The 12,483-nt window shown below is 41.3% G+C and overlaps 1 protein-coding gene across 2 annotated transcripts in view; it reads right to left on the bottom strand.

Moving 5' to 3' along the window:
- The window catches only part of CASTOR2 (cytosolic arginine sensor for mTORC1 subunit 2), a 226,276-nt gene that overhangs the window by 175,688 nt on the left and 38,105 nt on the right, over positions 1-12,483 (bottom strand). The window contains exon 1 of one of the 2 annotated variants that reach the window (XM_038376224.2): positions 2,277-2,734. The exons of the other annotated variant lie outside the window; for it this stretch is intronic. Coding sequence (XP_038232152.1) covers positions 2,277-2,389 — 113 coding nt within the window. The 5' untranslated portion in view covers positions 2,390-2,734. Of the gene's footprint in view, positions 1-2,276; positions 2,735-12,483 lie in introns of those variants that run through there. 2 annotated transcript variants of the gene reach the window in all.

Genomic DNA, 12,483 nt, shown 5'->3' with positions numbered 1-12,483 from the left:
CTCTGGATTGGTCACTCCAAACTGAGGTTCACGTAACACTAGTGGAACTCTGTCCTGTGAGTAAGTAGAGAGCTTTGGGTTCATGATCATCAAGCCACCATCACGTTCACTTTAAAGAAGAACAGAACAGGGGAGAGGGAGGGGGAGGAAGTGTGTTAATAAATCAACCCAGTTGTCTGCTCCCACTTTCATCCCTGATCCTTCATTGTGCGGCCTACCTCCATCAGAACAGAAGCTCCTTGGGGCAAGGACCTTGGTTTCCTAAGCATCTGTGAAGCATGGTAACACTATATACAGAAAACACTACTTAAGGAGTGCGTCACCAGAAGAATGACACTACACTAGTGCCACCTTCTATCCCTAAATCCCTACCAAGAGAAACATATTCATATTATATTTTTTAAAAAAAAGAGAGGGATTGAATAAAATATTTTAAAAAAACAAAGTATAAAATCCTCCCCAAGCAGAGTTTTGACCCTGAAAAGGGAGAAGTACCAGAGACTCCATGAGGATTATTAGGGAATTTGCTATTGCTTCTAATTCTACATGGAAGGCACTCCGATACCACAGTGATGGGCGGCAGTATGAAACCTGAAGATAGATAAAGTACTACCCAAAATGCAAGATAAAGTACTGCACACAAACGCAAGAGATGCATATTGCAACCCTAACTCTATGCATGGTTGCCCAATTTTATGGACAAGAAATGTAACCAAGCTGGAAGACAACTGGACAATTCTTGAACTTGAAAAACAATCTGTTTGTTAGGAGCCATAGATTTAAAGATTCAAAATGTGGACTTTAACATAACAAAAAAAAAAATAATATTAATACCTCACCCACTTTGTTTCCCCAATATCTGGGACTAACACTGCATACAACAATGGAAGACTTTAATGCTGACATGAAGCATCAGAAAACAAAATGACTTGATTAGCAATTAAATGGAACAAAGGTTAGCAGTCACTTTTAATTAGTAATGAAACTGTACATTAAAAAAAAGACATGTAAGATTTAAGCCTTTAATACCCTATTGAGTATTCAGAGGCTGCAGTAAACAAGGTGCTCATATACATTACACTGCAAACAATGCCAGTGTTGAGCCAACTGGAACGAGCCACAAATCAGAGTGAAATTTCAATGCAAGAAGTTTAACTGTAAGAGATAAGGGACTGCAATCAAATTACACCACAAACAGGTCCATTCATCCGTAAGCATTATTGAAGAGAGCAGACTGAATTACAGAATGGAATGAAACCATTTAGAAAAATAATGCTAACATTCTCTCTCCTCTTGCCCGCAAAAGTCCCCTGTCTTTAAACATAAATGCTATTTGGGATGATTCAGTGAAGAAAAGTGAAATACAAATTATCAGGCTCAGAAAACCAAAAAAGAGTTTGGATTATTTACCTCCCACTCTATCCATGTAAACCAACAAAAGTCAACAACCTGACTATATTTTTATATAGATATAGTATGCATTTGCAATTCAAATTGTTTTTCCTTTGAGGTGCCTTGGCAGAATACACATGTATTTTTACAGACTGGCCAAAATAATAATAATAATAAAAAAAAAAATCTCACACACTGCCTGCCACTGCATTTTTTTCCCCGTCCGATACCTCTCACAAACCACAATGCTTAATAAATAAATAATAAAATACAAGACTATAATATTGCAACAATGCATGCACTTCAATCCCTCCTTACTCCAGAGTACTCAGCATTTAAAAAACACCCTTAAACGAACAAATCGTGTAAGGGGTGTTTGTTTTAAATAACTGCTGGGGTGGGGGGGGGGGAAACCACACCACTCCTCCTCCTGCTGCTTCTGCTCTCGTCTTTGTTGTCCAGAGCAATCGCCTTTTTATTTATTTAGATTTCTTTAAATTAAAAAAAAACTTTCCATGGCTTCCCCTCACCCCCCTGCACATTCCCCACACCTGTTTTCATTCATCCATTCATTTACAAGGAGCAGCTCCCCGGCGACATATGCATGTTAAAAGAACAGAACAGCAAAACAAGGGGACACAGACGGAGGTTTTCTTAAAACAAAAATATTTAAAAAAAAAAAGCAAATAAAAAACAAAAGAAATAAAAACCACACCCCCTCCCACAACGTTTGGAGACAACGAAGAAATATATGCCAAGGAACGAAGTTGTCCCTCCCCCCCATCCTAGCTCCTGCAATGGAATTAGCCAAGGGAATCGGATCTCACTTGCGGCCTCTTTTTGTCTTTCATGTTGCTCCCCTTATTTATGTATCTGGTACTTACCTGGTCTTGGAGGAAAGGAAAGCAAGTTTGATTAATCCATAGGTAAACAGCTGGATGCTCTCCTTGGCTATGCTGGCTACTTTGAGCCTGTGCTCTAAAATGTGCAGCTCCATCTTTTCCTTTTTCTCATTTGTAGTTCATCTATATCTGGGTTCAATTTTTTTATTATTATTATTAAATAATTTTTTTTTAAATGGGAGGGTTTTTATGATTAATTTTCTTCTCCCCCTTTAAGACTCCAGGAAAGGGGAGGGAGCGGGGGGAGGGAAACCGATGTGAAAGTTAGAAAGAGGTTTAAAGCAAGAGAAGAGGGGGCGAAGGGGAAGCTATGCAAAGGACCAGAGGCAAAAGGAGTTAAAGGAGCTCAGAGGCAGCAGAAGCTCCAGAGTGCAGAAAGCAGCTGGTGTTACAGTGTAACAAACAACTTGCCACTCAAACGGACCTCCACTGGGCATGCGCTCTCCGGTTGGTGCAGGCTGGGAGTTGTAGTCCATTGGGGGAGGGACCCTGTAGCCTCAGGCTCCCATGGGTTTGATACAGACAGGGAGCAAAGGGGTCTCAGGCGTGTTTTCAGACCTCCCAACTGAGTTACTGGGAGAGAAGTGGGTTTGAGTTTTATTCTGCGGCAGTTTTGGAAGCATCTTCCCCTGGGTTTTGTTGTAGTTTTCAGCCGGCTGACGATGCACGCGCAGGCATATATATTCTAGACTGGGGGTCGGCAAGTGGTGTGCCGAGTCTTCATTTAGTCACTCTAATTTAAGGTTTCGTGTGACAGTAATACATTTTAACATTTTTAGACGGTCTCTTTCTATACATCTATAATATATAACTAAACTATTGTATGTAAAGCAAATAAGGTTTTGTAAATGTTTAAGAAGCTTCATTTAAAATTAAATTAAAATGCAGAGCCCCTCCTGGACCGGTGGCCCGGACCCAGGCAGTGCGAATGCCACTGAAAATCAGCTCGTGTGCCGCCTTTTGTGCCATAGGTTGCCTACCCCTGCTCGAGGGTGACCAGCTGTCCCAATTTTATAGGGACAGTCCCAATATTTGGGGCTTTGTCTTATATAGGCGCCTATTACCCACCACCCCCTGTCCCGATTTTTCACACTTGCTGTCTGGTCATCCTAATACACTCCCTCCCTCCCTCTCTCTCTCTCTCTCTCACCACACATATACAGACAATTCTTGTAAAAATTGCTTCTACACTAATGGCCCTGATCCAACAACAACAAAAATTACACAAGTGGTCCTACGGACTGCAATGGGACAAGTCCCTTATGTAAAGTTAAGCCTGTATGTAAAACAGTGGTTCTCAATCTGTGGCCCAAACAGCACACAGCTGCGGCTCATGTGATAGCCTCGGGGACATACGGGTAGTCTATATATTGTGTGGATGCAGCCCACGTAACTCACAGAGAGCTGCATGTGCGGCCCACAAAGGTAAACGGGTTGAGAACCACTGATGTAAAGTAAGACAAGGCCTGAAAGACTGCTAGAAGATGCCACTAACCAGAAAAGCCAGAGATGAGAAGAATTTGGAGGCTTTAAATAAGCAGTTATGATGACATTTCAAATCTCATCAGCTTATTCTCACAATCATTTTTAACGTGTGTCACTTGCCTGCTCCTACACAGAGCCAAAAATATGTGATTTACATACAAATACTATGGATGCAACAAATGCTATGGATGCAGCAATTATTTTACACCCTGGATTTCAAACCATTCAATCAATCATATAAACCGCTATGGGAGTGGCCCCTTTCATGTGTTACAGTCCATACGTGTAACATATAAAAAACATGGGATCGTCCCCTGAGCCAGATACCACAGACTGTCCCATTAAAATCAGTGGGACTACTTGGGTAAGTCAGTCCTCACCGCAAGGAAGGAAGGAGTTGAAGGACTGGACCCTTGGAACAGACAGTACATTTCCACATGCGCCACTTCACAAGCCCTACTGCACCGAGGGCATTGTGATTGCATTTCAGTGCACTCCCTGGACTTTGGTGGTACTCTAGGCAGGCACGGGAGTCTGCCCACACAGAGCCCATGGTGGGTCTGCCCTGCACTGTTCTCAGCATGGGATCTAGTCCTCAAAGACTAATCTGAAGCGCTTTGAATGGAACGGCTCCTATTTACTTCCATGGGCTTTGGGTCAGGCCTTGATCCTGCAACAAAACACCAGCACTACCTAGTTCTTATATAGTCCTTTTCAGCAGTAGATCACAAACTACTTGAGAAAGGAGAGAATAAATCATTACCCCATTTTACAAAGAGAGAAACTGAGGTACAGAGAGATGAAGCGACTTGCCCAAGGTCATCCAGCAGGCCTATAGCAATGGAAGCAAGCTCTCCCGAGTCCCAGTCTGGTGCTCTATTCACTAGGCAACACTGCCTCCAAACATGGATACAGGAAGTCTGCCTGTGCAGAAATCCTAGGAAGACTGGAATGAATTAAGCATTAAAGGCCTGATTGTGCTCCCATGGCAAAACTCCTATTGAGATCATTTGTGCGGGATAAGGCGCTGAATCCCAGATCAATCAAATCAAATCACCCTTTAGTTCTCTCTGGAGCAGAATTTCACTTCTTTCCACTGTGCAGCATGCTGTGTGTCATGGGACCGCCAAACTCCACCCTAGAGTGGCAGCCATATTTTAGTGGGGCTTTCTTTTAATTTTGTCACTCACAGAAAGGCTTAAGACACAGAAACTTCCATCCCCAAGCACTGTGCAGACCAATGTCCAAATCTATAGACAAGCATCATTCCATCCATTGCTGAAATGCAGCTATCCCCAAACAAAACAAAAATGGACATTTCAGAACAGGAAATGAATATTAACAACAATGCCTATCTCTGATATAGTGGTTTTCATCAGTATATTTCAAAACACTTTAAAAGGAGGGCTATAGCATTATCCCCATTTTACAAATGGGGAAACTGAGGCACAACTATTCCAACTAAACCTGCAAAAATGGAATTCTCCTTAAGCAGGATGCAATTACCCAGAGTGAAATTTCCCCAGGTTTAACACTATGTTCTTTAAAAATGGAATATTTTTGATCCCATGAGCTACCCCTACTCCAGAGTACTGTAGGATATATTATTATTTTATGTAGAGACTTCAATCCTTTGAAGTCCCTTTGATGTCATAAACCTACCAAAGTTACCCTGCTTAGTAAGCAGAGATGCAGTTATCTGGCACCGTTTAAGGACAGATTGCAGTATACAATATCTAAACTCATAGCCAATACATCCTGTTTTCAGGGAATAAGTCAAGCATTATTTAGAATGAAAGCCTTTCACGTGATTTGTCTGATAGCATATTGCTGCAAACCTCTGTCCACCTCCTTCTCATTGTGGACAACAGTGTTGTTTTGATCTCACCAACAGTATCTTGACCTCTAACCAGGAGGCTTATCAGCTTCGGAGATCTAAAATTAGTATAAACAATATAAATCTTAATATGGACAATGCAATGATAATTTTACTATCTTGGATTAATATGCTCAGAGCAGGTTTAATCAGGTTTTGTAAAGGGCTTTGAGATCTACTGACAAACAGCTCTAGATAAGTATTATTATTCATTCCTTTGTATTAGTGTGTACTTTTCCATGGTAAATGCATAGACCGTGCACTGGTACAGGAGATACACGCTGCCTTTGAAGAAATACTTCACATTTCTATAGCACTATTATAAACCCTGCGTCAGTGTGTGTTAACATGTCCCAATCTACAGAGGACACAAGCGTGTAACAGTCCCCTGGTACAGAGCTTGGCTTTTTAGCTTAGGCTATGGAGACACATGCTTTTGGCTCAGGAGGTCTCCCCAGGTGACTCCCTGATGTTCGCCAAGATGGAAGCCATCAATCTGTTGTTGAAATGGTTTAATAGCAATAACTAGTTTATTTTCAGAAGAAAAGTACTTACTCATTATTGTCAGGTTTCAGAGTAGCAGCCGTGTTAGTCTGTATTCGCAAAAAGAAAAGGAGTACTTGTGGCACCTTAGAGACTAACACATTTATTAGAGCATAAGCTTTCGTGAGCTACAGCTCACTTCATCGGATGCATTTGGTGGAAAAGTTCCACCAAATGCATCCGATGAAGTGAGCTGTAGCTCACGAAAGCTTATGCTCTAATAAATGTGTTAGTCTCTAAGGTGCCACAAGTACTCCTTTTCTTTTTACTCATTATTGTGAACACTTTAAAAAAGTTAAACAAGCCCCTCAGCACCCAAGTATGATTGTGCCTATTTTACAGATGAGTAAACTGAGGATCAGAGTGGTAAACATCACATCCAAACAGATCTCATGGACCACTGCCCTAACCACTAGGCCATATGGTGAAGGTGAAGGTGTCTCTCAGACAAACGAATTGGGGACAGTTTATAAGCTGCAATGTTGTACTGCAATTACAATTAGCCTCCTAAATAAAATTAATTCTTTAAGAAAAACCTTGCATAAAAACTCAAAAATCTTTCCCAAACAATAGGTTCTGGGCTTACTTGTGAAAAAAAAAAGCCATTTAATTGAAAAGAGCTGTTTATCGGGCTAATTTCCTTGTAGCAACAAGAGACCTTTCAAAACCTGATTGCTGCTAATATGCTAGTGTTTCAAAGTGTTTTATTCAACTATCCAATAAGATAACAAAGACCTTTAATTTACTGTTCAAGTACCAAATGGGTTGAACAGGTCAGGCATTTCTAGCCCCCAGGGCAGCTGAGATGAGAGTTGAACTTCTCTGATGCAACATCGCTTGAGAAACACACAACTGTTCCAAAGGAAGATTTAGGGAGGAAAAGCTGGCATGTGAATGGTACAGTATGTTCAGAGGCAGTTCACAACACTCGGTTAAGATCATGTTTTATCTGAACCAAAACAAGGGCAAACCAGATAAGATGACTTCAGTGAACCGTTAAGAATCCAGCTTGAACATGGGAGTTACATGGCTAAATTCTCTAGTCAGCTTTGGAAATCTCAGCTCCAGTTCCAGACTTCTGTACTTTGAACTTCTATAAAGCTTTCAATCCAAAGTAGAGCTTGCAAAATTTTTCAGCTGAAACTTTTTTCCTGCAACAAAATGCAGATAGAGTCAGGCTTGACAAAGCCCTGCCTGGGATGATTTAGTTGGGGATTGGTCATGCTTTGAGCAGGGGGTTGGACTAGATAACCTCATGAATCCCTTCCAACCCTGATATTCTATGATTCTATGATACAGCGACCCAGAAACATTTTGTGAATTCTTGTTGATTGTGCCTAATTGTTTTGGTAAAAATTTTTTAAAATTTCTGAAAAACAAATACATTTCATTGTGGAAGTTTCCTAACATTTTGATTTTTCAGTTCTAAATGACTTTTTGTACCAAGATTTTCTTTAATTTTATTTTATAAATTAAACAAATGTTATAAAAGCTCAAAATCAAAATTAACCATTTAGTTCAACCTTAAACAATCTTTTTAACTCTTGATTCACCAAAAATTTCAAAGAAATTCATTTCCAGTTTGATTCAAAAAATTTTTTTTCAGTTTTTCAGAATAGCCAGCAAACTGCAAAATCCATTATTTGCACAGCACTAATCAGATGGGATTCATATAGAGTGGTTTGGGATCACAGCATTTTACATGGTAGAAGACAGGAAGTAACAGTCACCAAAATGGTGATGGGGAAAGCAAGGAATAGCACTGGTAAGTGACTTGCAAAGCTTACATGGTTTATGAGTGGCAGAGGTGGAAACAGAATCAAGGTGTCTAATTGCCACACATTGTGGTCAGACATAAAAGTGTCCGTTGTATTCCTCTCAGACATCCCATTCATGTTGCAGCAGTACTACTGGAAAGGTTATTGGACTGCATTTGTCCACTATTGCACACTGTTTATTGTGCTTTTTTAATTTTTAAATAAAATACAGTAGGGTCAGCTAAAAGCCAACCCACTACATTACAGGTAGGCAGAAAAAAAAAACCCCACCCAGTGCCAATCCCATAGCTTTGTGCATTTTCCCTCCCACATGCTACAGAATACAAAATTTCATTTCAAAGAATAAGCATCACTATGAGAGGCCTAGTGGACCAGACACTAGATTGGGACTCAGGCAAGCTATTCCCGGCTCTTCCACTGGTCTGCAGGGTAACCTGGGACAAGTCACTTCCCCTCGCTGTGCCTCGGTTGGATCACCTGCAAAAATGGGGATAAAGCTGCTTGCCCCATTCACAGAGAGCTTTGAGATCTGATGAAAAACACTGTACAGAGCTAAGTATTATCATCACTCATTTTGCTGGGCATCTACAGACTTTTCTGTTAATATTGTTGCCCCACTAGCCTCACCCAGAAGAAAACTTTCTCAAGTCACACAGTAGACAAAAGGAACAGAACAAACAAACAAACAAGCCACAGCTACCATAAGTGGATGCAATGGAAGGATTGCTTTTTTACAACAGCTGAATTTGGTCCCTGATCTCTACCCTCTCCACTTTGCTTCCAGCCCTCATTTACTTCAATGAAGGGATGGCTTCTAGAAGGATGGAGAAAAAAAAGAGGGTCTACTCTACGAAAGAGAGCTACATTGAACATCGGATCTCCAACCTACAGAATGGCAAAATGACTATTTACTGTAACTCTTCCTAAATTCTGCCTGATGCAGAAATATGTTGCCCTTCCAACCAAGGAATATGTTAGCAATGCTTTCTATTCTATTCTCTATAGGTTCTATAGCACACTCTCACTGTAGTATTTGCATGTCCTAAAAGTCCTGGGAGGAAAAACATTATTAATCATAGAACCATGGAAGTGGAGGGCTAGATGGGACCTTGAGAAGTCATCCAGTCCAGCCCCCTGCACTGGAGCAGGACCACAAATCCACACCATTCCTGACAAGGGTCTTTCCAATCTGTTCTTAAAATCCTCCAGTGACGGGGATTCCAATCCCCACCCCTTGGAAGCCTGTTCCAGAGTTTAACTACCCTTAGAGTTAGGAAGTTGAGAAAGGGGAACAGTGTAATGCATTTTATTAACCCAATAAATAATTTATAGTACAGCATAAGAATTTTGAAGACAGTAAGGATTTCTTGTCCAGGTGCTAATTGTTGATGAAGAAAACACAGTTTCTATTACAAGGTGAGATAAATTGACCCACCCACTTTGATTTGCATTGACATCATGGGCCAGAATCAGCACAGGCATAGATAGGAGAATTTCACCCTTGTACCCAAAGGCTTTGAAGTCATCAGAGCTGTGTCCCTTCGATCAAGGTTAAATTTGACGTGTGTGTGTGTGTGTGTGTGTGTGTGTGTGTGTGTGTGTGTGAGAGAGAGAGAGATATTTCAGTATGTGGAAAAGGTCAACTGGGACACATTAAGCTTGACCTCATATTCTCTCCTACTGCCTGTAATGGAATATTTAAGTGAAGAAAAGGTTCCCTCCCTGCACAAAGGATCAATAAATCTGCAAATACGTTCTGCAAACCTAAGGAAAATAATCCAGATTGTAGCCTGCCTTATCTCCTGTTGCTTGCTGAATCACAATGGATCACATGAATTATTGCATAAAATGTGTGAGTACAGTATCTAATGTGGCATTAATGATGGATCAGTAGAGATCTGTGACATTGAACAAATACCTTATTTGCAAGAGCACTTTCCCAACAGATGAAACAGGTGACCTTGTCTTTAAAGGGTTACAAAGTGAAGTTAATGATCTGCAGAGTTAGGATAAAAATCTTAGCTGAAATTTATCCACAGATTCCTCTTACCTCTGCTATTGCACAGTACATTCAAACTGAAACACCATGTAACCGCCGTATGGAAGACCAGCTGAATAGTATAGTCCAAACCCTGCCATTGCTGGCACAGCAGCGAGGAACTGCATCCTTTGCAAAAGGTCTCCTGTTATCTGGGGTAGGACTCCATGAGGAAGGCTGGAAGTGATGCCCAGATGTACATCCTTTGCTGCTCCTCAAAGCAAAGAGCATGCCACTTTCTAGAGCTTGCTGTGGTGACTACTGCACATGTGCTAGATATCTGTGGAGCCATGGGCTAGACACAACTCCCTGCCTACACACCATGCCCCTTTGGGGACCTCCGGTACGTGGCCCAGAGTGTTAGCACCTAGCCTCTCCCAGAGTTGTTTTACTCACTGTGGAGAGATTCCATCTTCATGGTTGCATGGGAAGAACATCCCTTATGCCCTGTTGTGTGATGGTGCAGCACAGGGCAGAATTTAGGCCCAGGGATGAGGTAGTATCACAAACACTGGAAAATTCCTGGCAAGCCACTCCTCAGTTCTGTCCCCCAATATAAACTGCTACCCACTAGCACTTCCCACCAGCAGGTAGAGGTGTTATTTTTTTTACTGCCCTATCACAGTTTGCTACCCCACTATTTCCCTATCTGCTGGTACAGTGGTAGCAAGTTGTGATGGGCAGGGGTCCCTCTTGTCATAGTTTATTATGAAATCTGTGAAATCTCTATTTTACATTTGGATACAAACCAAACAAGATTTTTCTAATTTAGAAAGATTTATGAATGTAATAAGGTGTAAAAACAAGAATATTTGTTGTATTCATTTTAATAATTATTTTAAAACCAGGCATCTAAATATATTCTTAGAAGATAAGGCTGTAGAGCAGACTCATTTTATCTCTCTCTTTAAGTGGGCTCAGTGCCACTAGATGGGACAGAACACCACACCCAGGAGGAGTGTGGGTTACAATGTTACGTTTGTTGTTTCTGCTATATTTGTTGTAGGGAAAAAACAGGATTAAACTCGACTCTGCCCTTGTCAACCCTGCATCTTTAAGCAGTACTAAATTTCCATCTGTATAAAAGCTCAGGTAAAACTTGTATTACTGCTCTCTGGGTGGATGGGCTACTTAAGAGTAGGTTCTTTTGCATCTATGGGACAGCGATGGTTAAAAATAGCACTAGGCCTTTGAAAGGCAGCTTAGCTGAATCAAATTGAGTTTCCAAAGCAACAATGAAGAAAAGTCCACAGCGACCTTGAGTCTGGTCTGGCAGTTAGTATTAAAGACTGAGTCACTGACATTTTAGAAAGCTTATTAGGGATCATTGATGTCAAAGCACTCAGAATAAAATTCCCTATAGGAAGTTAAAATTAACCAGGCAGTGGCCATGTACAGAAAGCCATGGGAGAAACTATATAGGTTAAAGCACTCTGATGAATAGCTGAACCTTTTTAGCAAGTGCACAATAGGAAGGTTGAGGGAAACCGCATGATCCGAGCTGATCAGTTTTTGGGAAGGAAGCTCCTTAAACATCTGTAAAGTTCAGGAGCTGAGGGAGTTACAGTTACCAAATGTGAAGCCAAGAGATTCCAGGACAGTCCAAAGGTTACACTTAGAGCAGTGCGTAGAGTGCAGACACTGCGCCGAGTTAGCACAGCCAGATATAAAGAGCAGTGTAGACACTGAGGCACTGCTGAGGCAGGGAGAGGAGACAGAGAGCCCTATGTGCTTGAACCTTGGGGTATATACCCTACGTGGCTCTCTACACATCCACGCAGTGCCTCCCCCATCTTTGCTGATAATTTTATCAGTGTAGCGTCCTGCTGCCTCCCCGCTGCCAGAGCCTTCCCCCACTGCCTGACAGTTGCGGACACAGCTGCATAGCTACACATCTAGTGTCTGTAGTCTATAGGCCACCATATGCACAAGGCACTAGAGAACCCGAGGCTCAAGAGATGGATTGTAGCTGAGTTTTTTGCCAGAGGAATAGCCTATGGGCAAATTGTGTGCACCAAAGAAACAAATTACACTGAGAAAATCCCGTCTGAGACACCTACTTCTCCTCCAACAGCAAACTGACTTGTAAGTTGTAAGCACTGAAATCTGCTACTGTTCAGCAAAGGCGCAATGATATCTTTAACTGTCTTTCTGTCTGTCCTAAACCCAAACAGCATATTTGAAAAAGATAAACAAATCTATGGGCTCCCATAAGCTATAACAAGAGTTACATTTCTGAAACATGTGCTAAATGCCCTAATGACCCCAACCACTATTTTTTTGCTAGTAGTGGCTTTTAGCTTTCTCTGAAAAGGTAACTTCCTATTGGCTCCAATTATTCAATCCAAATGTTTGAGAGCATCATAAGCTACAACTTGGCTAAAGCTTTTTGTGGAAAGAAAAGGATCCATGATATAACCCTATATGATTCAGGCACTCATGTTGCAAATCTAGTTCTCGGCAGTGTTA

Source organism: Dermochelys coriacea, chromosome 17 (genome assembly GCF_009764565.3).
Source record: "Dermochelys coriacea isolate rDerCor1 chromosome 17, rDerCor1.pri.v4, whole genome shotgun sequence".
Classification (NCBI taxonomy): Eukaryota; Metazoa; Chordata; order Testudines; family Dermochelyidae; genus Dermochelys; species Dermochelys coriacea.
Note: the sequence above shows the minus strand (reverse complement) of the source record. Positions and strands in the feature narration are given on the sequence as shown.